Source organism: Bos indicus x Bos taurus, chromosome 1 (assembly GCF_003369695.1).
Source record: "Bos indicus x Bos taurus breed Angus x Brahman F1 hybrid chromosome 1, Bos_hybrid_MaternalHap_v2.0, whole genome shotgun sequence".
In the NCBI taxonomy this organism is placed as follows: Eukaryota; Metazoa; Chordata; class Mammalia; order Artiodactyla; family Bovidae; genus Bos; species Bos indicus x Bos taurus.
The window spans coordinates 67,422,043-67,449,408 of NC_040076.1; the positions used below are offsets into that span (position 1 = coordinate 67,422,043).

At 51.3% G+C, this 27,366-nt stretch overlaps 1 protein-coding gene across 1 annotated transcript in view; it reads right to left on the reverse strand.

Moving 5' to 3' along the window:
- ADCY5 (adenylate cyclase 5) overlaps positions 1–27,366 on the reverse strand; it is a 158,903-nt gene that overhangs the window by 18,040 nt on the left and 113,497 nt on the right. Inside the window, exons 7-14 of the mRNA XM_027535785.1 lie at positions 26,611–26,752; positions 24,536–24,676; positions 19,611–19,633; positions 18,058–18,202; positions 16,707–16,804; positions 13,238–13,325; positions 3,360–3,476; positions 2,772–2,936 (exon numbers count right to left, since the gene is read on the reverse strand). Of these exons, the coding sequence (XP_027391586.1) occupies positions 2,772–2,936; positions 3,360–3,476; positions 13,238–13,325; positions 16,707–16,804; positions 18,058–18,202; positions 19,611–19,633; positions 24,536–24,676; positions 26,611–26,752 (919 nt within the window). The remainder of the gene's footprint in view (positions 1–2,771; positions 2,937–3,359; positions 3,477–13,237; positions 13,326–16,706; positions 16,805–18,057; positions 18,203–19,610; positions 19,634–24,535; positions 24,677–26,610; positions 26,753–27,366) is intronic.

Below are 27,366 nucleotides of genomic sequence, written 5' to 3' on the forward strand. Positions count from 1 at the left end.
CAAAATACTGGAGTAGGTAGCCTTTTCCTTCTCCAGGGGATCTTCCCTACCTAGGGATCGAACCCAGGTCTCCTGCATTGCAGGCAAATTCTTTACCGTCTTAGCCGGCAGGGAAGCCCCTAACCTTGTTTCCCTGCATACAAAGCCTTTTCTCTCATGGGCTTACTGTGATGATTAAAAATGATATGACGCCCCCTGGCACAGTGCGTGGTGCCCTCCATAACTGTGAGAGTGCAGGCTCCAGCCCTGGATCTGCAACTTTAAATTCAAAGTCCTGAAAACTGAAAGTGTTTTCATAACTGATGTGATGGCAACATCTGAACTGCCTTATTTGGTGGCCAAACTGATCTACTGACGTGATGTGAAGTATCACCTTTGTCCTGCTTCCTGTGACTATTCATACATTTTGCTGCAGAAATATTTCTGTGATTCATTATCAGGTGCTGCCCAGATTGCACCGAGGTGTGAGATAACCTTTTAAACTCTGAGAAATTTTACAGTCCAAAACATATCTGATCTGAAAGGTTTCAGATGAGGGACTGTGCCTCTCCCTGTACTTTGGGGGGAACCCCTTCTGGTCTCAGAGCCTCAGTTTCAGAGCCTTGGACAATTGTCCAAGGGGTCAAACCAGGCCATCTCAGAGGTCAATTTCTGTTCTGTCGTCCCCTGATATTAATCCAAGACAGTCAGCATCTATTATTTTGCTCTTTCTTTTAAATTTAGCATCACTATTTCTGCTCCAGGCAAAGCGTCTCACTGCTGCCTCTGCCTTGGGATGGAGGCCAAGTATTGGTGGCTGGAAGTGAGGGTAGCCCCTGCTGACTGGAGGAGGGAGGGACCTGCTTCAACTCACCAGCAGGAAGGGGCAGAGGAAGGAGTAGGGAGGGCACGCACAGACACATCAGCCTCGAGGATAATAATTCTTTTCTCGGTGGGTGGGGAGGGGGACAAAGCACCAGCTTGGAGGGCCATTCAGACCCGGGGCCCAGACAAGGCCAAAGCTTAATGCTGAGGTCCATCCAGGTCTCTGAGGAGTTGCTGAATTGCTGAATCAGAACAACACTTGTGGGGTGGGGTCAGCCTGAGGGGTCTGCAACTGGTGAGGCCTGGGATCTGAGGGCCCAAAACGGGCCAGGCTGGTGAGGGCTGAAGGCTGTGATCAACCATCTCCCACAAACGAGGAACCAGGACAGGCCCTGCCATCACTTTGTTCCCCTGCTCTCCCGTGGAGCAGCCACCAATGGACACGTGCAAGACCAAAAACAGCCTTGGCTTCCAGCCAACAGCCCTCAGGCAGCAGCTCCTAGAGGCTGTCAGCCAGATGTGAGAGGGAAGAGAGGTGGAAAGCCAAGGGCAGGTGCTGGAGCATGGCTTCCAGGGCAGAGTGAGTGCATGGTGGGGCCCAGGGACCAGCAGTCCGGGTGACACTGGTGTGGGGGAGCCCTACTTCTCACTGAGTCTCCCTGATCCCATCCATATAGGGGAGGTGGATCAGTCCCCTTCCCTGGGACAGGTAAGGAGGCCAGCACTGTGACAGTCCCCAGGGGCCCTCACTGCCATCTTGGAGCCTTCTTATGAGTCATGGGCCCTTTGGGAGTTGGAAGAAGGCACGGGCTTTCTCCCCAGAAAAGGGCAAAAACTACCATCATCTTAGATTTCACGGGCGCCCTGGTTGGGAGTCGGGTTGTAAGAGTGACCAGTGCTGGGAGGCGATGCGCTGGGCTGGAAGCCTGATCCTGCTGCTTTCTGCAGAATGGCTCCCTGAGGAAGCCCAGCAGGGTGGCGCAGCACTCAGCATACCATGCTGCTAAGGGTTCTCGACACTGGATTTTTAAACCCAGTGATCTGTAGGTATACGATTTCATTTTGGGGTGACAAAAATGTACGATTCCATTACAATGATGGCTGCACACGTTGTGAATATACTAAGAGTTGTGTCCGACTCTTTGCCACCCCATGGACTGTAGCCCACTAGGCTCCTCAGTTCATGGAATTTTCCAGGCAAGAACACTTGAGTGGGTTGACATTCCCCTTCTCCAGGGGATATTCCCGACCCAGGGGTTGAACCCAGGTCTCCCTGCATTGCAGGCAGATTCTTTACCATCTAAGCCACCAGGGAAGCCCTAGTTAGTAGGAGAACCCAACCCAGCAATACTCTAAAAGCTACTGAACTATACTTTGAATGGGTGAGGCAGGTGGTAGTGTTGGTTTAGGATATAGTTCCTTTTGCTCCCCTCTGCTCTCTGACCTACAGCAAAGGGGTCAGGCAGGCCACCCAGGGCAGCATGGGGGCATGCTGCTGAGGCTGAGGGTCCAGAAACATTTCTGCCTTCAGGTTAAGAGCAAAAATTCTGAAGTCACCTGGCCTGGGTAGGACTCTGCCTCTGCCACTTGCTAACTGTGTGACCTTAGGCGTGTTATTTAACCTCTCTGTGCCTCAATTACATCTGTATAAAGGAGCTAATAATGGCATCTTTGTCACAGGGTTGCTCTGAGGACTAAATGAGTAAATGTGAAGTTCTTGGCACTGTGTCTGGCACATGGTAAGCACCCTATAAGTAACAGCTATGCTGTTATTGTTGTTAATATTATACAGGGAGGTTGGCCTTGCTCACCGGTGTCTGGCACATAGAGTGAGATAGACTCCGGGGGAAGGAGGTTTCTGGAATGGCAGTGAGCCTGAGGGCCCCTGACTGTCCATCAGAGTAGTTGAGGATGGAGAGAGCTGGTGGCGGGTCCCCATCTGCATCCTGCCCCACCCTGCCCAGTACCTCGGGGAAGTTGCAGTTGGGCCAGGAGCTGCCGCAGAAGCCCTGCTCGTCACCCAGACTGTAGTTGACGGCCGACTCCACCACGTGGCATGCATTGACCTGACTGGCACTGATGTTGTGCTCGTCCCCCAGGCAGCCAAACAGGTCCTTGGAGTTGCACGTGAACTGCGGGGGAGGAGAGGCTCAGCCCACGGGGGCCCAGGCCAGCGCAGCCCATCTCCACAGGCAGCACGTGCCCATGCCCCCTGGTTTTGGGTGAGGTCTGACTCTGACCAGGGCAGGGGATGAGCATGGAAGAGACCGAGGAACAGTCAAGACTTGCCCAACTACCCAGGGCAGGGCTCATAAATCTCCCTTGGGGGTGTACTTCCGCAAGCCTTTCTAGTCCTCTGTCTTAGAGAGTGAGGACTAAAGGCTCTGTGAGAGGCTTTAGGAGCTAAATCTGATCCCAGGCCTGAGGTGAGACCCAAATAAGAATTTCCAGGGAGGGAGAACCCCAGGGTCTGGGGGAAGTCTCCTCCCAGCCGGTGCTTGTGGGGTTCAGGGCTCCAGTGGGCTGGGAGGTGCCGGGGAGGTGGAGCCACCCACCATGTTGACGAAAGCCGACAGGAACACGAGGGTGATGGTGAACACCCCCACCAGGGTGCTGTTCATCTTGGACCGCACGATCTTCCTGGAGAGCGTCTGCAGCGGGGCTGGGAAGAGCTGTCCCAGGGCAGAGGGAGGGAGAGAGAGAGACGAAACAGAATTCAGTGGACTCCACATACCGCCACAGAGGAGGCAGAGGAGGCTCTCCCCCTCTTTGTCTGTCGCCAGCAGAACCCTGAATGCTTTCCTGACCCCCCTCCCTGTGTGTGAGCCTCCAACCTCTGCTTCCAGGTCAACCACAGCTAGATTCTGCAGGGGGCCGGGAGGAGTCCACCTGAGGCACTCACAGGTGAGAGAGGATGGACGAAAGGAAAGATGCTACCTTCATCCCAACATGGAAGCAGAGGGAAAAGCCCATGTACCCACTGTGTGAATGCTGGGCCCCTTAGAGTTACATTCAGGGAGTGGCAGGAGGCAGCAGTCAAAGAGTCATGGAGGGCCCAGAACTTTCCGAGGAGGGCCAGAGGGTTTCTGGGATGAAGCAGGGAGCTGTGGATCTGAGGGCTCATGGAGAGCCTGGCATCTGGAGGAAGGGGATGGGCATGTGTAAAGGAGCAGAGCAGCCTGGGAGCAGAGGGTGGTGCCCCGGTCACATGAATTGAGTTTTTTCAGCAGGACGCCCATGGGTCTGCATTTCCCTCACCTAACCCTCCCTATATTTCCTTCAACTACACACACTGTATGTCCACTCAAAGACCCACTACAGTTTTGGTAATTAAACAGTTGGGTCTACCAAATCTGATGCAACTGGCCTTGGCCACCACGTCCTCATCATCTCCTAAGCAACCCAAAGAAGTTGGCAGACCCAGAAAATCAAAGCGGTGGACCTGCTCCTCTCACCCCACCCACCTTCATGCCTCTTGGTAGGCTGATTTTCAAGCATGCCACGTGTCCCACGGAAACCCCTACAGGTAGAGGAAGCTGGTGGAAAAGCACCCAGAGGCCTGGGTTCTGGGCGTGGCTTTTCCTGGGTGGCCCTGAGCATACCTGCACATTCTGACTGAGCGTGCTGGATGCAAGGCTCAGCTGCCCACTGTTACAGAGAGTAACGCAGGCAGCTAAGTAGGTGAGGGCACACAGTGTGGCCATGAAAGGACTGCTCGTTCCCAATGTGCTGGCTCATGTGCTACAGTGTTTAAGGCCAGCAAGTGCCAGGCCCTTGGTCCAGTGTTCCTCAGCTGTGACCCAGACTCACTACACGTGGTTCCACAGGGGCCCATCAGGTTGCCCCCATGGGACTTTGGCAAACCAAAACAAATATGCTGATGTTTGTAGTGCTTGCTATGCCACAAGTAATAAAGTCTCTTGTCCCTGACCCAGGAGTCTGGTCACTTCTGTTAGCATCTGTGAAAGAGCAACAAGCGTAAAACCAAATCTCAGACCGTTCACAGTTCTTGACACCAAGAAAGTGCCCTGCTTACACCTGAGTCTTGGGCTTTGGGCTAAGTATGCACGTAAAGAAGCTATATATCCCTTTCGCTCCAAATCTCCCTCTGCCTTCCCAGCAAGTCCATTTCCTATTCAGCAGAGGGAGAGAAGGGACCACACAGAAGGACTGTAGCAGGGACGGAGGCTTGCAGCCCACTTGGGCTCTAGGCTGAGTGGTGAAAACCTTGAACTTCACGTGCCAAGCAGGGGTGCCTCTCAGCTGCGTTCATGGAGCATTGAGTCTGTGGCATCTTTTTCTGAGAAAACACTTCCTTTGGAGGGTAATCTGAACTCTGACTGAACCCACTCTTTTATACTCTTAGGTACATACCCAAGAGAACTGAAAACATAAGTCCATATAAAACTTCATATGCAAATGTTTAGCGTAGGATTAATAGCCTGAAAGTGGAAATTACCCAGATGTCCATCAACTGATGAAGGGATAAACCAAATGTAGTAAATCTACATGATGGAATGTTATTTGGTCACAGATGAAGGAATGAAGTGCTGTTTTATGGTACCAGATGAACAAACCTTGAGATATGTTATGTGAAAGAAGCCAATTTCCAAAGGCCACATATTGTATTATACCATTTACACAAAATGCCCAGAACAGGCAAAATCATAGAAACAGGAAATAGATTTGAGGTTGCTAGCACTTTCATGCATTGGAGAAGGAAATGGCAACCCACTCCAGTATTCTTGCCTGGAGAATCCCAGGGATGGGGGAGCCTGGTGGGCTGCCGTCGATGGGGTCGCACAGAGTCGGACACGACTGAAGTGACTTAGCAGCAGCAGCAGCAGATGAGAGGAACAGGGAATGAGGAGTGACTCCTAATAGGTGTAGGGTTTCTTTTGGGGATGATGACAATGTTCTGGAATTAGTGGTGATAGCTGCAGAATTTTGTGAATAAGCTAGAAGCTACTGAATTATAATTTTATGACCTTTATAAAGAAGAATTTTTCAGTATGTGAATTGTATCTCAAAAAAGTGCTTACTTAAAAAATTCCTGCTCAGCCTCTTACTGTGTGATCCTGGGAAAGTCATTAAGATCTTAGAGTCCCAGTTTCCTTATTGGTAAACAGGGAATATCTACTTTCCTGGGTAGTAGATATTCTAGGGTGGTCATGAAGACTCAATCATTGATGCATTTGAAATTGCTTTGAAAGCTGTTAAATTCAATAGAAATTTTAGTTAATATTTGCATTTTAAAGAGCTATGTTGCCAATAAGAACAAAAGTCCTTGTTTCTCATTAAAGGAATTTTTGGTTTCACAGCTGTGGAAAGTGTTTTGGCAGCAGCATGAGGCACTTACTCTGAAACGGTATGACAGATGGTTTCTAATCTTTGCCTGCTTAAAATTTTGCCATTTCATCCTCCCATCCCCCATGTTGCTTAAACCATTTCAGTTCTGATCACCCTATCCATCAATTGAATGGCTTCTTTCATTACCAGTGTAATGACTGATTTAGGCGAGTCATTACCAGATGCTAAAGCCTCTATTGGAGAAGGCAATGGCACCCCACTCCAGTACTCTTGCCTGGAAAATCCCATGGACAGAGGAGCCTGGTAGGCTGCAGTCCATGGGGTCGCTAAGAGTCGGACACAACTGAGCGACTTCACTTACACTTTTCACTTTCCACTTTCATGCATTGGAGAAGGAAATGGCAACCCACTCCACTGTTCTTGCCTGGAGAATCCCAGGGACGGGAGAGCCTGGTGGGCTGCCGTCGATGGGGTCGCACAGAGTCGGACACGACTGAAATGACTTAGCAGCAGCAGCAGCAAAGGCTTTATAGAAGGTGGTTTTGTTGTTGTTTAGTTGCTAAGTCATGTCTGACTCTTTTGCGACCTCATGGCCTGCCAGGATCCTCTGTCCATGGGATTTCCCAAGCATGAATACTAGAGTGGGTTGCCATTTCCGTCTCCAGGGTATCCTCCTGACCCAGGGATCAGACCCACGTCTCCTGCATTGCAGGCAAGCTCTTTACCACTAACCTGCCAGGGAAGCCCATAGAAGGTGGTGGTGGTTGTTGCTCAATCTCTAAGTCGTGTCCAACCCTCCCTCTGTCCTTTGGTATCTCCTGGAGTTTGCTCAAACTCATGTCCAGAAAGGTGGTTGGGGAGTTCTATGTGCAAAGACTTCCTGGTGAACCTGAGACCGGGGGCCCCACGGGGGCCACCCAGAGGCCAAGAGAAGAACTGCAGGCTACTAAACAAAATTCAACCAGGAATAAACTTGTAACAGCTAAAGAATGATTACTTCAGTGCATTGCCTTGCTACAAACCAATTTTCCTTGTCACCATTTCAAAAGATCTCCTCAACTTTAAATCTCAGCAGGAACCCAGGAATTGCTGCTTTTTTGAAGTCTGCAGAAGATTTGACATCCTGGCCTGGCAAAGGTTTATGGAATATCTCATCTCCTGTAATAAAAATTCCCCTGTATGTTGACCCGAAATTCTACCTGTACTAACCCTGGTGTAAACAATAAGATTCTTCACCTGGAGTAGAATCTCCTCATGGGGCTGCCCTACAGCTGCAAACAGATCCTGGAGGGCATTTGTCTGGCAGAATGATTGTGTCTGTACAAACCAATTGCTCAATGCCTGTTCTCCAGCAGAGCTCAGGAAAAGAATCAATAAAAAAAAATTCCCATCCAGTACATTCCCAATCTGATTAATTCAAATCAATTCAACTTGAAAAATGGGAATGGCGACACAATTAATAAACCGTGACTGGGTGAGGGACAGCTTTGATCCTGGCCCCTCTGAAAGTCTCCAGGCAAATCAATGACCTTCCTGGGGTCCTGGTTCCCTTACTGTGATGTGGGGCCAGGGTATCCAGGAATGAAATCTGAATGCAATCTGACAGCAGAACATTTAAGAAGACAGACTTTCTGATAAGAAGCTAATAACAGAAGCAGAAATTTTTCCTGCTTCGGAAAAATTTTTTAAAAGATACAAAAATTTCAGAACAAAGCAGGCAGACAGTGACCAGGTGACACACTACTGCTCTCATCACCTGGCCTTTCAGGAGCCAACTGGACATATTAACAAAGACATATTAACATATTAACAAAGGAGGGGAAGGGTTTGTGGGCTCTGGAGTCAAGAACCATCTGGGTTTAAAACCCAGCTATCCCATTTCCTGGCTTCCCTGATGGCATAATGGTAAAGAATATGTCTGCCAGTTTAGGAGACGTGGGTTCGATCCCTGGGTCAGAAAGATATACTGGAGAAGGAAATGGCAGCCCACTCCAGTATTCTTGCCTGGAGAATCCCATGGACAGTGGGCCTGGCAGGCTACAATCCATGAGGTTGCAAAGAGTTGGACACGACTTAGCAACTAAACACCAACAACAATCCCCATTTCTAGGGGAAGCTGTCTAACCACTCAGAGCCTCATTCTTCTCATCTGCAAAGTGAATATAATAAAAGCTGCCTTCAAGGTTTGGGAAAGGCCAGGCAAGGTGGCACAGCTGGGCTCTGGACCCAAGACAGCCGGACTGAAAAGCCACGGGAGGAATCTAAGGTCTGCTTCCTGGCATGAAGAGTTCTCCATCCCTAGACGAACTGTGCCGGGCAGCAGCACACCCTCTTCTAGTAGATAGAGTGCGAGCCCAAACGTCTGGAAACGTGAGTGTGGGATTCTGCAGTGGTCACAGGACAAAAGTACTGGGAGGTGAGAGGTACTGGCAGTGTAGTAAGACCTAACTTTAGAAGCTGTGGGCAGGAGTCAGGCTGGAGTGGTAGGAAGGACAGCTGGCAAGGTGGGGCCTGGCTACATTCAGGCTTCAGGGAGAGGGACAGGGGGCTTTTTGGTGACTGCACAGGGCAGACAAGGGCCTATAGAAGCTCTGGTCAGATACGCCTTCTAGGCCTATCTGCACCCAGCTCCCAAACTGCAGAAAAGCAGAATTTGGCCTTCTGAGAGAGAACATGCCGAGGAGCCACAAGAGAGACAGGGGACCCCAATCAAGTGTAGGAACAGAAGGGAGGCACACTCTTCTACCCACTTGGGTGGCGGCATTGGCAAAAATGCCAGTGCTGTTGGGGGCGGGCCTCGGCCCCTTCACTGGATGACGACGGGACAGAGGGACAGGGAGACAGAGGGACAGAGAGACTGAGGGACCAGGCTGCTGCTGCTAAGTCGCTTCAGTTGTGTCCAACTCTGTGAGACCCCATAGACGGCAGCCCACCAGGCTCCCCCGTCCCTGGGATTCTCCAGGCAAGAGCACTGGAGTGGGTTGCCATTTCCTTCTCCAATGCATGAAAGTGAAAACTAAAAGTGAAGTCGCTCAGTCGTGTACGACTTTTTAGCGACCCCATGGACTGCAGCGCACCAGGCTCCTCTGTCCATGGGATTTTCCAGGCAAGAGTACCGGAGTGGGGTGCCATCGCCTTCTCTGGATGGACCAGGCAGAGCTGGCCAAAAACGGAAGGGGCTGCACTCAGGAGATATAACAGGCTTGTGCCCCTGGAGGGGACCCAGCAGAGGCCGGCCTGGATCTCACAGGGTTATTGCAAAGGGGTTCCAGGCTCAGGTGGTTGTCTGGACTGCTTCACTGTTTGGGAACCTTCCAATCTGAGATACTCTGAGTCTGTGGACCACGTGTGATGCAAAGAGGGATTTAGCATGGTTTTCTCTGAGCAGCTCTGGGGCCCAGATCAGCACCAATGACAAGGGGAGAAAGGACTGTCTGGGTGTCCACACAGCCCTCTAAGAGCCTCACCAGAAAGAGGCGCTCGGGGGATGTGCCTCAGGACAAGGTACCCCAGGCAGAGGAGCTCCAGAGGGCAGCAAGACCAGGACCTTGGGACAAGAGGAAGATCAAGGCTCCAAATTAGTCCTGCTGAGAAGTCTAGGGGTGTGTGTGATCTGGACCAAGCTGTGTCAGGAAGAGATCACACAGGCCTGAGATGAAAACACACTCAGAGCCCTTGGTGAGCAGCACATTTCAGAAAAACCTTCCAAGAGAAAGGACCCGGGAATTGCTCCTAGACAGATGGCTAAGAAGACTATGTCAATTGACTCAGACTACACTTTCTTCATGTTTCTCTCTTCAAAAAGAATAAAATATGGATGATTTAAGAAATCATCCAAGTCCAAGTTGTTTCGGGGAAATGGAAAAGTAAATGAAACAGAAAGAGACCACGTCTGACAGAACCGCCTGGCTTTGGATCTGAGGAGCCCCATGCGGGCAGGGGTGATTTAGGAACTGCGGTATCTCATTGGAACACCACTAGCCATGACATCTGAGAAACCGTAGAAATAAGATGAAGAATGTCTGAGTTCTGGCAAATCTTTTCACAGAGAAAAACAGAATGACACTGAAAATTCCAGTTCAATCAGCTTCATGGCAATACCTGAGAAGGTGATATAACCAACTTTCAGTCAGTCAGGCTGCAGGCAGTGTGGGGGGGCGGGGAGGGCCAACCCGCCCTGCTGCAGAGACACCAAAGGGGAGACTTAACCCCCTTCACATCTTACCGTGCAGTTCATGCACAACACAAAGAGGAAAGATTAACTGCAAGATTAACTGGAAGAGGAGTTCATACTACAGACAATTGCTCAGGTTGGGGTCTACTTTACAGAAAGTGGATAAATGCTGAGAAGATGGATTATCAGAGGCTTGTGAGAGACAGATGCAGCCAGGACCCCAAGATGGGTATTAGAGTCTTTTTGCCTCTTGGCCGAGATCAGCAGGTTTCAGGCTTGATAAGTCACAGAGCACTTTTTTTTCTAAACACACGCTTTATAGAAACTCTACATCTGCAAGATGGAAGGAGTAGGCTCCCCTGGTGGAAGGGTGTGGGGAGGTGGAGGTGGGGGATGTAAGTGTTCCAATCACCCCCTGCCCCAAGGAAAACTGAGGCCTCAGAGCAGTCAGAAAATCCCCGAGCTGGATGGAGGAATTGAGAGCAAGCTGATTGAATGTGACATTGATTACAAAATAGGTGGATTCAATAAAGCACAAGGAGGCAGGGAAGACGTTTATAAATAATCATCTCCAACAGTGGCAAAAAGAATTCACTAGACCAGAGAGCTAACTCAACATGGCAAGGCACGTGGGGAAATGGGTCTGTCCCCTGTCCCTCCCCAACCCTGCCTCTCCCCCGCCTTCCCCCACAGCAGATATACACTCAAAACAGGGAACAGAAACCAAATGAATTCAGTGTAGCTAACAGAAGAGAGATAAATCTAGGTTCCGGTTTAAAAATTGTGAACAAAACTTTGATTCTGACTTGAATAGGCTCATTAAGTTCCTCAAATGAACAATGACTTTGCTTCAGTTTATAACTTAAAAAAAGGAAAGACTCTTTTTTGAGCATTCAGCTAAAGAATGTTTAAGAGGCCCTTTTAGCTATGGCATGCTTTATTTTACTAGGTTGTTTTATTGTGGTAAAATATGTATAAAATTTGCCAGTTTGGCCATTTTTAAGTGTCCATGTCGGTGGCATGAACTACCTGTACAACGCCATGAGGCCAGCACTTCTGTCTATTTCCCAAACCCTTTCATCACTCCAAACAGAAACTCTGAACCCAGTAAACAATAACTCTTCACGCTCCCTCCCCCAGCCCCTGGTACTCTCTAGTCCACACTCTGTTTCTGTGAATTCATCTATTCTATATACTTCATATGAGCGGAATCATGTAATATATGCCATTTTGTGTCTGGCTTCCTTCACTTAGCGCAGTGTCTTCAGGGTTCAGCCATGCAGTCGCATGTTTCAGCACTTCGTCCTTTTATGGTAGAATAATACTCCATTGTATGGATATAGCACTTTGTTTATTCATTCATCTGTTGATGGACACCTGGGCTGTTTCCACCTTTTGGCTCTTGTGAATTATACGGTGTGCTCTTACAGGCATGAGATGAAGAAAGTGGGACTGTCCACGGGGGAACAAACAGGTTCAGGGGAGGTGGGCTTGACCACAGCAAGACCACAAGGCAAGAGGGAATGAACACAGAGCAGGAGCAAGGTTGTAGCCTCAGGGAAGGAGCTGGTGGAGAGGCAGGGAGCCAGGATTAACCCCTACCTTGCAGCACAGCAACAGGCTGAGCACCCAGCTCAATTTGCCAAGTCACCCTGGCCAGCCCTGCCTCTCTCTGCACCCACTCAGGGGCAGGGCTGTAGCACACCAGATGGTGGTAAGGTCCTTCTGGTTCTGACAGTCAGTCCCTCAAGATATTGACTATCAGGTGATGAAGCAGTGAACAGCCCCATGAAGGACTCTGTTTGGAGGGTGGAGGGAGAAAGAGGACTTTGGAGGTGACAAAGGCGCAACTCCCCAGCAAGGAGAACATGTGCCCCCTGCAGAGGGCGTGGGGAGTGGTGGCAGGGCCTGAGGCCCCGAGGGGCTTGGCTCCAAGTGAGCGTCCAGGAGGAGCAGAGAAATGGTCACAGCACAAGCTGGCCAGGGCTTGTCCCTGCCGGGATAGAGTGCTTTCTAGAACCAGACTGGCCCATCAGAGAATTCTTAGTGAAGTCGCTCAGTCGTGTCCGACTCTTTTCGACCCCATGGACTGTAACCTACCAGGGTCCTCCATCCATGGGATTTTCCAGGCAAGAGTACTGGAGTGGGTTCCCATTTCCTTCTCCAGGGGATCTTCCCGACCCAGGGATCAAACCCAGGTCTCCCACATTGCAGGCAGACGCTTTACCCTCTGACCCACCAGAGAAGCCCAGGGAATTCTTAAACCAGTGGGAAAGAACCGAGGAAGAGGTTTGGTGGGCAAGGCAAATGGGAACCTGACTGATTCCTACGACTGACCCTAATGACCTGTGGTCAGGTCCCCTCAAAGGACACAGCTTGGATGGTGACACGGCATGCCTAAGAGGAGACACGGGAGAAAACCCAGAGTAGGGTCTCACATCCGTATCCCTAGCCACGTGGCCTCGTCTGAAACAATGGACCACTCTGGATCCCCCTCTCGTCTGTATGATGGGCAGCTCAGAAGCCGTCATCTCTAAGGCCTCCTCCAGGGCCATCTCTGGGCACACTGGAACCCAGAAGAGGCGTGATCTCTTTCAGCCATTCTTTCAGCAGGAATTTAGTGACCATTGCTCTGTTCTCAGCTATGTGCTAGGCGCCCTTCCTTCGGCCCATCTGATACCCAGGGGACAGATGGAAGAGATGGCAATAGTATCTTCTTGTTGCAGAGATGGGCAAAGGCTAATTGAAACAGCCGGTACAAACAAGCACCCCCAGACATACTATGGCCCCTGCAGTCTGGCTTGCTGCCAATGCCAATCAAGAGGTATGATCCAGGTTCAGTCACCTGGGTCCCGGGCGTGACCCTCCGGCTCTAGCGCGGGGAGCTTATCAGAGGGCTGGGAAGGGAGGGGAGAAGGAAACTGGGGCTCAAGTGTAAACTGGACTCACCTTCACGCAAGAATAGATCACGGACACAAACACCACCAAGGTCAGCAGCAGGAAACAGGTCAGGTAGAAACTCAACATGAACACGGAGCTGGAAGGAGAGAGGAGGTGGGAATTCTAGGGCTCTGAGAGGCCCTGTGAAGGAAGCAGAGCTTGCTCCATTTCTCCTGCACCCACTGCCCAGTCTTCGGTGCCTGGCCCCTGACTCACCGAGGGGAGATTAGAGTCTGTGAGCCGATCTAGAACCCTCCTCCGTAACGGTCTGGCTCCTGCCCTTCCTCTTGGTCCTGTCACTTTCCTGGGGGAGCACAGCCCACAGAGGGGCCGAATGGAGAACTGGTGACACCTGCTCAAAGTTTTACCTAATTCTTAGCTATCCATAAACTCACTTTGTTTAAGCTGGAAGGACCCATTTTAAAAATCACCTGGTTGTTCCCTCCAGGTAGTCACTCATGGCTTGACAAGTAACTCTGAAGATGGAACATTGATTTGATAAATGGCCATCATTTATAGAAATGCATTTGTCAACAAACCAACCAGGCACTCTGAGAAACAGCAGTGACATGTCCCTTTGGAGGGCAGAGTCCCTAAACCTGTGCCCACTGTCAGGCTGCACAACAAGTCCTGCTCAGTTTCTGTTCCCCTACTCCCACCCAGCTCAACAGAAGTCATAAAGCCCGCCGGGCTCTCCTCACTGTCCCTCCTTACAGGAGCAGATCACAGGTGAGCTTAATGTTCACCAGGAGCCAGAATCCTCACACAAGAGAACGGCAGATGACTTTCCATCTGGGGCCTGCCATGGCTCTCCTAGGGCAGGGGCTGGCCGAGGCACGGCACTCTCCACCAACCACAGGAGGCCTCAGACACTCCTTCTCCCTTTTAGGGAGTGAGATGGCCTGAGATGCCAGGCGTTGTCCGCAGGTCAGAGGCAAATAGGGGACACAGAAGGCAGGTGGACACCTCCAGGGAGGCGTCTTTGTTCCAGGCTCTCCCAGGAGCCAGCACTTATCTGCCTTAAACAAATAGAACAGGGAGAGAGAACTCTCTCCAGAGGGAAAGAAAGACCTTTAAAGTAGCTTTTAAGGTTTCCCTGGAGAGAGGACAGCCAGATAACGACCTCTGACCATGCTTTAGCAGCTCGGAGCTGTGGCCAGGAGGGAGTGAAGCCGCTGCTGGCAGAGCAGGGATCTGCAAAATCCCAGCCCCAAGCCACACTGAGGAGAGAAAGAGGCAGCAAGGAGGCGGACTGTGCACCCAAGCAAGGGGGACTCTCAGCTGCAATGGGACAGGAAGTCTAGGTTGCTTATTATACTTATAGCTCCATTTCATTACTGAATGTAGGTCCTGTGCCGTAAAGACCCACAATCCCACCAGCTCTGCATGGTCTCAGTGCAGGGGGCAATGGGCACTAGCTGCCTAACCAGGGAGCAGCTGGCTGCTGGTGTCTGGTTTTCACCTGCAGTATTCTGATAGGGTCACGGCAGACACAAATGCAAGGGCCATCTATCTCTTCAACAATAAGCACCATTAAAAAATAAAAAGCACTGAGTAATAAGACACCATGACGCCGTGCACCTCCCCATATGATGCACTGAGGACACTTCTGTGGGATTCTTGTCAAAAATAACCTCCATCGAATCATGAGGAAACATCAGACAAACCTAAATTGAGACATTCTAAATCGAGACATTCTACACATTAAAAACAATTTTTTTTTTTGGCTGCCTGCAGCTTGTGGGATCTTAATCCTCAGATCAGGGATTGAACCCTGGGACCCTTGAATTGGAAGCATACAGTCTTAACCAGTGGACCACCAGGGAAGCCCAAGACATTCTACACATTAATTAGCTAGTACTCAACCAAAGTGCCAAGGCCACAGAGGATCAGTAAAGGCGGAGGAAGCATCACAGACTGGAAGGGCCTAAGAAGATACAGTGGTTAAATCCAGTGTGGGGTCCTGGCCCAGCGCCCAGAACACCAAGAGGCCATTTGGGGGAATGCTGATGAAATGAGAATATAGCCTGTAGATTAGTTCATAGTGTCGTTGCAATGCTGACTTCCTGATTTTGACTACTGTCCTGCAGTTATGTGGGTTGTCAACATTAGGAAAAACTAGATGAAGGATGTACAGAAACCCTCCAGAGTACTTTTCAACCTTTCTATAAGTCTGTAATTATTTCAAAATGAAAAACAGGAGGTGTTGGGGCGAGGGGACACTTCCAGATTGTTAGATTTATGAGACATAACTAAATGCAAGCAGTGACTCTTGAGTAGGTCCTGGCTGTGAATAAATTCGGAGCAGAAGACATTTAGGGGTATGATTTTGGAGATTTGAACATAGACTTGGTATTAGATGATTGCAGAGGAACTGGGGTTAGTTTTGTTTGGTATAGGAGGCATGGTGGTTAAAAAGCAAAATGCCCTAAGAACAGGTGTAGATTGACATTTTATCAGGGGCACAATGTCCCTGTGTCTAAAATTTACCTTAAAAAATCAGAAATACACTTGAAACTAACACATCATTCCAAATCAACTATACTTCAATTTTTAAAAATCAGAAAAAAGCAGATGAAACAAAATTTGCAAAATATTAACAACTGTTCTACCAATGGGGTGGGTGTTGATTACATTAATTACTTTTCTGTATGCTTGAAATGTTGCTTAATGAAAAGTAAAAGATGTGTATATATGCATATATATATATACACACACATACATAAATACATATGTGGAGCGGTTATCTTTCTCACTTAGCTGTGAGTCTACAGTGATTGACTACCTAACAAACACTTCATTTCCAATAGCCCACTTCCGAGTGGCTCCCTCAGAAGACACAGGCCTCTCTCAGGACACAGCCAGTCCTCAGAAGAGTTTAGGTACATCTCTTTGAGAGAGGCCTTCAGAATCTGAGATCCAGTCTTTGAAACATCCAGAGTAGCAGAAAACCCTTATCTTAAAAAAATTTATTTATTTTTTGTTTTGGCTGTGCGGCATAGCATGTGGGACATTAGTCCAACCAGCAGTCCAAATCCAACCTGTACCCCCTGCGTTGGAAGCACAGAATCTTAACTACTGGACCACTGGGGAATTCAACCCTTATCTTTTAAAGATGTATTGACTTTTTGCAAGAACCAAAGGTCACACGGAAACCAACCTGGTGAACACTTTGGGTGATTCAGTGGGCAACAGTGGTCTGTGTTAAAACAGGATGAGAGGATGAAGTGGAGAGAAGGTGTGTCCGATGCACTGGCCTGGGCCCAGATAGAAGTTCCCCACAAAGAGCGCTTCGCCTCCCCATCAGGGAGGAGGCAGACCTCGGCTTCCTTGTTCCCCTGAGCACACATCTGAGACTTCTCTCCTATATGAGCAAACTCAGCTCAGATCCCATCCCCCTCTGATCTCCTATGCCTCTTCTTTACCCCTGGAGACCCTCCAGCCAGAAGAGGTTGCCTGGAAGGGATGAGGTACTTACTGGGGCACAATGGTGATCTGGACAAAGCAGATGAAGAGGAAGACGAGCGAGGCACAGGCCACGTAGGCACCGAATCGGTCATCCACCTGCTTGGAGTACTGAGAGGACATGGACAGGGGGAGGGGCGGAGTCACCCGGCCAGCCTGCTCCAACCCCCTTCACCCCAGACACAGCCGGGCTGCCCACTCCTGACACCTGGAAGGCCAGGTCCAGACAGCACTGGCCTCAGCTCTCAGTAAATCAGTCCACTCACCACACTGTGGTGGCCGTGGGGAGGGCGGCTGAACTATGTTAAACCGGAAACTCTGCAGGCTGGGTCACCATGGGAGTGATCCATGACGATCATGGCACACGTTCCTGAGCACCACCTACACACTAGGACACGTGCGGAGCCTGCAGGCACCACTGCGCATCCTCACAAGAGCCCCAGGAAACAGGCACAGGACTGCTGCTGTTTCTGTTTCAGAGATGAGCATGCTGGGTCTCAGAGAAGCCAGGCGACTTGTCAAGAGTCACAGAGCTCATCTCCAACGTCCTGACTCCCAGCTCCCACCCCTCCCATGACATCAACCAGCTGGAAGAATGGCTGTGCTGGCAGAGAGAGGGTAATGCATGAGTCAGTTCCATTTATGCTGGTAAGCAGACTAAGTTCCCTTCTCATAGCTTCCCGTTCCTGATTTGGTGTGCCTCACTTGGCCATGATCATGTGTTCACATGATCCCATGTTGCCCAAACACAAGGGAGACCCTGTGACGTGTAGCAGAGACCCTGGACCCGCTCTGTCTGGTTCCGGTTCTGTCACTACCTCACTGGGTGGCCTAGGGCGAGTCACCCAACTACTTTGAGCTTTACTTTCTCAGTCACAATTTAAGGTGGGGGGGACAAAGAGCTCTTGACCACCCCTTCCAACTCGAATTGAGGTTCCAGTGTGCCAAAGGCAGCTGATGGTCCATCTGTCATTATAATGATAATAGCATTAATACAAATAGCAATATTTACTGAACATCTGCTCTGTGGCAGGTACTGTTTCATGTGTTTTACACACATGGACTTGTTTAATCCTCACTGACACTATGAGGTAGGTATGTTGAATATCCCCATTTTCCAGGTAAGGAAACTGAGGCACAAAGAAATTAAGATTTACCTTTTTCCACCAAGAAAGTCTCCCTAAAAGCCCCATTTCCTGGTTAGGACAGCATCAGAGCTGGGGAAATGGAGGTGGCAAAGAGGAGCTCTTTCCATGGTAAGGGAAGTGGGAAGGGAGCCAGCTTGTCACTTCTACCCTCTCCCTGTGGTCCTGATTCTTCCTGGGGCCCCTCCTGGGAACATGTGGGAACATGGGGTCTTGTACCTTCTTCTCTAAGTCAGGCTCCCTGAAGGTCAAGAGGAACTTGCGAACATGTTCAGATCGCAGCCTGTCGATGCTCCTGGCATCAATGGCACGGCCCAGAAATTCATCCACTTCATCCTCAGGGTTCGAACTTTCCTGGGCATTCCTGGTGAGCAAGGAACCGCAGACACAAGACAGGCTGACCACCAGGGGGTGCTACCGCCGGGGGGCTGCCAGCTCAGCCCCTGTACCCAGACCCACTAGAGAGGCTGGATCAACCCTGATTAGGGGGTGGGAAGCTGAGAGTGACACCGGGCCAGCCAGAAGCCTAAGCGCTTACATGCGCAGAAAGCTGCCCAAGTCTCAGAAAACTGTCGCCGCAGGCTGTGGGGGCTTCACTGACCGTAGTGAAAATGAAAGTGTTAGTCGCTCAGTCATGTCCAACTCTTTGCGACCCCATGGGCTGTAGCCTGACAGACTCCTCTGTCCATGGGATTCTCCAGGCAAGAATAATGGAGTGGGTTGCCATTTCCTTCTCCAGGGGATCTTCCCAAGCCAGGGATTGAAGCCGGGTCTCCTGCATTGTGGGCAGACTCTTTACCATCTGAACCACCAGGGAAGCCCCCTGACCATAAGGATTTTCTAACTCTATTGGTATATATGTTATTATATGATAATGGTAAAACACATTCATGGGATTCTTCAGGCAAGAATACTGGCGTGGGTTGCCATGCCCTTCTTCAGGGGATCTTCCCAACAAGGGGTGGAACCTGCGTCTCTTCCATCTCCTGTATTGGCAGGTGGGTTTTCTGTACCACTAGCGCCACCTGGAAGCCCATATATGTTGCACATGATAATGATAATATGAATTATCATCAGAGGTTTGTTTTTTTCCCCTGCAGGTAACAATCTCTGCTCTTCACTCTTTAGCTATACCATCATCTTGAAATCAAAGGCTGAGACCAGAAGGCAAGACCTCTGCCGCAAGGCCTGGGAGCCTCCTGGCTGCTCTTGCCTGACTCTGGGGACTCTATGGGAAACATATTGCACAATCTTTTGGTGCTGAACTAAACACTCTACTTCTAGAGTGAAGCCCAGTCCTCGAGTGGAATTTCTGACAGCCCCAGAGACGGGGGACTGGAGGAGAGAAAAGGGGATACTCCCTTGGGTTGCTGGGATATAGCCAGGAACTGGAGACCAATGTTTAAGGTGCTCCCCATCCTGGGAGCTGCACGTGTGTGTGTGTGTGTGTGTGGTGTTTGTGCACGTGTGTGTGTGTGTGTGTGGGTACACATGCAGAGTGTGTGTGTGTGTGTAGTTGTGTGTGCATGTGGGTGTGTGCACGTGTGTGTGTGTGTGAAGTGGAGATTATAAACGGGTGATACCAAGGCCCAGCCTCTCTACGGGGCCTGGGCTCCAGGGCTGCTGGTCTCTCGGGTGCAATGGGCTCTGTTCACTTGTGGCCAAGACTGCGTGTCCTGGGCTCGTCCTCTACAGAGCACAGAAACCGAGCTCCAGGCAGCTTGGAGACAGCACCCAGACCGAGGAGCAGGAGTGAAGGGCACATGACTCACTTGTCCTTGGGGTCTTCAAAGCCCTGAAAAAGAGGGATGGAGAGAGGAGGAGAGGAGAGTGAGAACAGAGGGGATGAAGACAGGGAGGCTGCAGCTCATCCTCTGCCCACAGTCCACCCAGAGCTCGGCCACAGACAGCACTGTACTCAGCCGTCCACTCGTTCCTTCATTTGGCGAGCACAGCTGGGGTTGGGACAGGCTCCGTGCTGGACACTGGAGGTGAGCTGTGATTTCACTTCCTCCGCTGGCAAAATCCACATGTCTGAGCTCTTCCGGCCCCCACACCTGATTGCTTGTCTTTCTCCAAACCTCCTGTGATTTTCCTCCTGGACCATGGGCTTGGTGGTATATATGTGTTAGTTGCTCAGTTGTGTCTGACCCTTTGTGACCCCATGGACTGTAGCCCACCAGGCTCCTCTGTCCATGGAATTCTCCAGGCAAGCATACTGGAGTGGGTAGCCATTCCCTTCTGCAGAGGATCTTCCTGCCCAGGGATCGAACCCATGTCTCCTGCATTGCAGGCAGATTCTTTACCATCTGAGCCACCAGGGGCTTGGTGGGTACCCTCTCAATTCTTCCACTTACTTAGATGGAAATAAGAGAAACTGCTAAGTCAACGAATCCCCACATGCCTGTGCACACCCATGCACACACAGCTCACGGACACTCACCTCCCACCACTGCCAAGCACACAGAGAATCTGGGAGTTCACAAGTTTTGAGCTTAAGAAAATGAAACTCTGGTCACCTGAAACAGCTTTTCTGGTATCTGAGAATCTGTGTTCTTGTTAGGCTGGGGGTGGCTGGGGACCCAGGAGGTGAGGTACCTGTAGTCAAACCTGCCTCGGTTTGACTACTGTTCTGATGCTCACTCACACAGGGCAGGGGTGAGGGTGGGAGGGGCCCCTATGAGTTACCAAACTCAAGGCCCTACGTACAGTCCATCTACAAAATCCACAGAGGATAGCGGTGTGTCAGGGTCTGACTGTGACAGAAGGGAGGGAGGGGTCCCTAAATGGGGAGGGGTGGGATTTGGGAGCAGTGCGGGAAGCATAAGTACCCAGGGCAGGCAGCTTCAGGTTGCCAGGACAAGGGCAGAGGGTGACCTCCTGTCCCTGTGATCCAGCGTGGAACATACTGCTGGGCAGATAGGGGGCTGGTAAACATCAGGGGGCCCAAACCCCAGAGGAACACATCTCTCTTCATTCCCACTGAGGTGAGGGACTTACGATGGTCTCCAGGAGTCAGAGCTTCCTGGCTCTGAATAGACATGGGGCCCGTGGGAAATGAGGTGTCTGTGCTCCCCACTAGCTCGGGGCTCCCAGGGGCCTCGGCAGCCCCTAGTGCCACATCCATGGGCCCGACCATGGGCTCTGAGTGCCTCCCGGGCTGCCCGATGGTGGCCTTCCCTTCTCCTTGTTCTCTGAGAATCTCCAAGCCCTCCATCCTGGCTACAGGATCTGGCCCACCACACCGTCCCTGCTCGAGGCTGGAGGAGCCGGGGTCACTCAGGCGAGTGCCCCATCTGGGGGTGGGCGGGATCCCTCAGGGTACAAGGCCCACTCCCCACAGGCCACGGTGCAGGGCTGGCCTGCTCACCTCCACCACAGGGGCCAGCAACAGTTTTACTCAGAGGATGTCCAAGCCACATTATGCCTATACTGGTCTCTACAGCTCAGAACTAGAGCTGAAATGTTTCTAACAAACCTGTCTCTGACTTTCTCTAGCATTCCTTTGGTCATTTGTATGGGCTGCTGTTGGGGGCTGGGTCCGCTCTAGGCTCCCTGAGTATCGGGTAGGAGTGGTGAGCTGACAATTCTCGGAAAACACTTTGGTGGATGAACCACAGCAAAGGGCCTCTGAGAACACAAGCCAGGGACTCCTCTGGTGGTCCAGTGGTTAAGAATCCGCCTTCCAATGCAGAGGATGCAGGTTTGATCCCTGGTCAGGGAACTAAGATCCCACTTGCCTTGGGGAAACCAAGCCTTCATGCCATAACTTCAGAGCCTGCACGCTCCAGAGCCTGTAACCAGAGAAGCCCGTGCACCATGACAAAAAGCCCATGAGCCACAGCTAGAGAAAGCCTGTGTGCCCCAACAAAGAGCCCGCTTGCCACCAGGAAGACCTGGAATGGCAAAAACAAACAAACACAGAAGCAACCCACAGGCCAGGGGACTGGGTTCCCTAACCTGCTCACTGGCTCTAGCACTGTGGTCCTCAGCCCAGGGAGGAGGACCCTCAGATGGGCTCTTGCAGTTCTGCCTCAGCACTTCTGGGTAGCAGCTCAGCCCAGTGTTTCTGTCTGCTGCCCGAGTCCTCACCTTACACACTCCCCTGCCAACCTCTGTATTAATAAATAACCTTAGAGACTTTACAACACATGCCTAAGGCAGTGCAGCTCCTCACTACGCCTAACAAGCTGGGTAAAAGATGGATCAAGATTTAAAGAAAGAAGCTTCTGACTGCTAGTTCCTACCCTCTAACTGCTCTCGGTCACTGCTTAATCTAATTCCCACCCTCCACCCCATCTTCAGTGAAAGTCCAGGAAGAAGCTCTCTTTTTGGGTATCTTTCTCCAGGGTTTCTGGGCAGGTTTACCCAAAGCCAGTGGTATTCCAGACAGGACACTCTGGACAGGCAGAGGCCCAGGAGATGGTGCTTCGATGCCGGCCCCTCGGGTGACCCCGCCCAGCAAGGACGGGGTGGGGAGCCTCTTCTCTCCTTCTACAGGGGTGTCTTCAACACTTTTCTTCTGCTCACTTTCCATTTCCTCCCCTCTGGGCGAAGCAATTAACACCACGAGGAACCTTTCTGACAGCCAGTCTCCCCTGAGACTGTTTCCCAATTACAGCCCTTCTGCTAATTCTTCCAAGGCTTCTTGTCCTAACAATGATTAATGTGTCTGCCAAATAGGTGCTTATAGTCCAAACTGGCTCCTCTGAGACTCTGAAATAACTGAAGAGTCTACTTATACCAAACATCACTAGAGAAAAAAACTTTCCAAAGATTTTAAACAGAGAACGGACAGCAGGCACCCTTTGTGCCTGCTGGTGGTTCTCCATCCTCACCTCTGTCTCGCCACATCGCTTTCTTCTCTGTTCCCCCAAATCTCTCCATCTCCCCTTAACCCTCTCTGTCCACTCTCTCCAGTCTTCCTGCTCCCCTGTGCTTCTCTTTCCTCCCACCTGCATGAGAGCTCCCCTCTTTGCATCCTGTTCTCAGTCTTCCCCCTCTCTTCTCACCCTCTCTTTCACCTCTTGGCCATGCTGGTCACGCGCTACAGAGTCTGCAGAGGATGGTTAAAGAACCAGGGTGAGAACACAGAAGGTCCAGCAATTGCTTTGCAAGGGGCCTGGAGGAAGCTGGAGTGGTGCCTGGAGCCCTGGGCGGCACTGACCAGGTCCAAGTTCAAAGCCCTGAGGCTAGAGGCCAGCCCTCCTCCACTCTGTGCCTTATATTATAACCTTGAAAGTGAAGAAAGTGAAAGTGAAGTCGCTCAGTCGTGTCCAACTCTTTGAGACCCCCTGAACTGTATGTAGCCCACCAGGCTTCTCTGTCCATGGGATTCTCCAGGCAAGAGTACTGGAATGGGGTTACCATTTCCTTCTCCAGGGGATCTTCCTGACCCAGGGATGGAACGCGGGTCTCCCGCATTGTAGGCAGATGTTTTAACCTCTGAGCCACCAGGGAAGCCCATATTATATCATAACCTTGGTGTCCTGTAAGTTGCCTCTTGACCATCAAAAGTTAAAATGGTGGTCCTGACTCAACTCACTTTTTTACTTCTGTGCATTTTCGTTAAAAGTTCGTCATCTGCTACTGGCTAGCTGGCAAGGAGCAGAATGACTGGTCCCCAGACTGTCCCCTCCCTCAGACCCCTGGATCTGTCTGCCGACTCAGCTGGACTCTTGGAGTCTCCAGTTACTTCAGCTGCAATGTAAACCCAGTCTGAGCCACAGATCCCAACGCGGGGATCCTAGTGTAGGGAGCATGCCACCCATTCCTTTATCAGAATCTGTGGGAACTAAGTGGACACACACACACACACACACACCCCTATCCCTCTCTCAGGGTGGGCAACTCCTGCCTGGGAATCAGGCAGGAGCTGAGGAGTGTGTTCAGATGTAGAAGCTAAGCTCTCAGGAAAAAAGAAAGAAAACATGCTGCTGAACCCGACTTCCTGTTAACCCCGCTCCCTCTTCTTCCCACCCTCTGATGTCTTCCTTCTAGCCTCACTGATAGAACCCTGGCAGCACCTCCTGAATTAGCTGTCTGTGGCGTGTGCAGGGGCAGCTGAGGGGGTCTGTCCCCCGAGGCAGGCAGGGTCCCTTGAGATGGAGGCGGCGCCCCTACCATAGCCTTGGCTCACTCAGCCCGCACTCAGTCCGCATGGCCTCACAGGGAGACTGTATTTAGCAGGGTGTTTCTCAGCCCCGAGAGCAAAAAGACCATCTCTTGGCACCAGCCAAAAAGCACTGGGATGTTTCCTGGGTGACTGAGCCAGAGTATATGTCTCAGCGGTCTGGGAAATATACCAGATGCTGGAAGGTGTCTGAAAAGCTGGTGCCCACCTAACTCCCCAGGGTTCCTCAGACAGTTCCAAGAGACCCCTGGAGACTCTATGGGACCCTGAGTCCCCCCTGCACCAGCAAGCTCTGCCAAGGGGGAGGGGGGAAGGGGCATTGCTGCTCTGCTCCAGAGTCAAATCCAGCATGCCAAGAGATGGTGGGGTCCACGGAGAAAGCCTGGGGCTGGAAGTTAGGTGCTCTGGCTCCTGGTCCCAAGTCAGGGTGAACCCCTTTCCAACATTTCCTCCTTGGCTCCCCAGGTTCCCTTGGCCACGTGAGGGGCCTGAGCCGGTCCCCTCACCCACAGGGGCCCCAGCCCTGGACAGCACGGCTCACGCACTGCCCCGCCAGCCACTCACCATCCGCTTCATCTCCTTGGACACCTGGTTGCCCCCCAGGTGGTTATAGAAGGGGCGCTCGGCCCCCCAGTGGGGCGGGTTGTGCCCGATGGAGTTGGTTCTCTGACGGTTCATCTTGGCAATCATGGCCTTCTCTTCTTTCTGGGAGAGCAACAGAAAGGCATCAGCCCATGGACAGGGCCCATCGGGTGAGCCCACGCAAAGAGTTTCATTCCTCCCAGTGCCTGGGCAGGCAGGAGTTATGGCAGAGGCCTCTTCCTTCTCTGCACAGCCTGGGGCTCTAAAGTGCATTCAAGAAAGCATCCTAAGTCCCCCAGACTCCCCAGACCAGCCCTGGCCGGGAGCTGGGAGCCTCAGGTGGGAGCAGCAGGACAGGATGATGCGGTTGGTCTTGTGGGGAAGCCATGGGGCGTGGGAACATCTGTCATTGGCACAGAATGTTAGAGCCTGGGTCTGAAAGTGCCTGGGGGTGATGGAGGGACAGGAAACCAGAGATTCCTATTTCTACGCCAAAACAGGCTTGTTCTAGCACAGTGAATAGTAGAACAGGTCCTGCTGCTCAGAGGCAGCTTCGGGAGGTTTGGGTCATTAGAATGTGAGGTTCAAGGGCTGACATGCGTTGTACAAATACACAGACAGGGCCTCAGCCAGCTCTCCGTGTGCCAACCACAATCTATCTGTTCATCCATCCAAACAAACTCGAGGTGGAGGGCTGCAGAGGTCCTGGGGGGACCTGGGTGGCCTTCCCCTATTCTCCATCCCTGAGCCTGGGAAGGCAGCCGCTCAGATCAGGGAGGCAGAGGGGAGAGATACAGCCTGCTTCAGCAGACACTGCTCTGGGTTGGGGCTAGGGTTGGAGGTTTTCCCATTTCATCTTTTCTGGACCACTTGTCAAGCTAGAAGAACCAAGACCCAGAGAACCCAGGGCAGAGGATAAGCCTTTATCCTGGGTGGGGCAGGACGAGGAGGCCCGTGGGCCCAGTGGAGAGGAAGGGTGTGGGAGAGGGCCTGGGAGGATTTCAGTTCATTTATACTCCAGCCAAACACAAGCAAATGCTTTAAAATGAGTCGATTAAGCCACAAGGCACTTTCCCCAAAGCACCTACATCCTCCCATCCCTCTCCCAGGTGTCTGTGGCAGGCCTGACACAGCTCCCTCAGGGGCCCTCCCCAACACCCCCACACCCCCTCCCCACAGCCAGGATGCATGTGCTGAGCTGCCCAGGGAGGGCGGGGTACCCCCCTGATGCCCTTCCCAGGGTGGGCGCCTGCCTCAAACAATTCTGCCCACTTTGAAAAATCTACTTTTGCTGTCTCCAAGACTTTCGCTGAAATTTCCTCACAGCTTAATTTTGTCTTTAGTCTAACTCCTTAGGAAAGAAACAGGGAAATTTTTTCTATCAAAGGGCTCTGACCAACAGATAAATTCAATTGGAAGGTTTACAAGTAAAAGGCATTTCAATCTAGGGAGAAATATAAAGTGGGTAAAATAGAAAATGCTCCTGTTTGCTTTAAAAATTAAGAACATGGAACATGACACTATTAAAAATAGAACACTAAGTCTGCTAATAATTCTGTTTTATCTTTTGGCACGTGCGGGCTGAGACAAAAGAAGGAAGAAGAAAGACTAGAAAGTGAGAGGGGGGAAGGACAGAGTATGAAGAAACAGAGATACATAAGTACAGGCAGAGAGAGAGCAAGATCAACCTAGTTGGGCAATAGATAAGGAACGAGATGGAAATAAAGGACACTGTATACCCTGAGGTCGCATGTCCATCTCACGGCCTTCTGTTGCATTGTTACTAACTGATCTGAGGTCTGTTGCATTTTTGCAACAGAAGAAAAACGAAAACATCTCCTGTTTGCCATCAGCCTTTGCTAAGCCTCTGTGGCTCTCACGTCCTTCTGGAGACACATAACTGCATCGGGACTTGACTCAAGGAAAGAGTAAGAGGAGAAGGGAGCAGCAGGCCAAGAAACATTCCTCCCACAAGGAATGAAGCTCTTCCATCGTCCCTCCCTCCACTGTAGGCCCCTGCCCACGCCCAACCCCGCCCCAGCCCTTGGCCCCCGGACCCGCTTCTGGGTGCAGCGCAGGATGAGAAAGGTCTCGATACTGTGCTCCTTGAGGTAGGCGTTGCGCTCGCCCCCACAGCCTGGCTCCACTTCGTAGTCACCATTCAAGTAGTTGAGAGTGGCCTTGGTGATGTGGATGCGTCTAGGGTGGGGAGGCAAGCAGGGAGAGGAGGGCAGTAGATATGAATTCAGAACCCCCGCTCCTGTGCAGAACCAAACTGCCACCGACTGAGTCATCATTCAAATCCCAGAGCTCTGGCTCAAATGCTCACCCCTACCTGGGTCCCTCAAGGGACCGTATCCCTCCAAGTCATCAAGATGGTTCGGTGGGCCCCGCCCCACACCATAGCACATCAGCATCATGTTATTACAATAAAGTAACATGTCAGCCTGCCAGGAGAACACGGCCTCCAGTCTCACAAACCTGCAGAAGCCAGCGGTGGCTCTTGCTGACTACAGGATTGTGTCCAATTCTCCAGCCTGGCATGAGCGTCCTCTGCACAGACACACTGTTTCTCCCACTGGTTCCTAAAAGGCCATCTGCTCTACTTCCATTCCTTGGAAGTACTGTGTTTTCCTCCACCTATGCCTGTCCCCAGCCTAGCACCTCCCCCAACCCCGCCTTCCTCACCTGTCCCCATACTGCCCCTTGTGCCGGGCCAGCTCACCTTCCACCTCCGTATGTCCTGGCCATCCCCCGCCAGGGTTCCTCCCCCATCTAGAAGTTTATGCTACCTCCTGCATCTCAAAACAGAC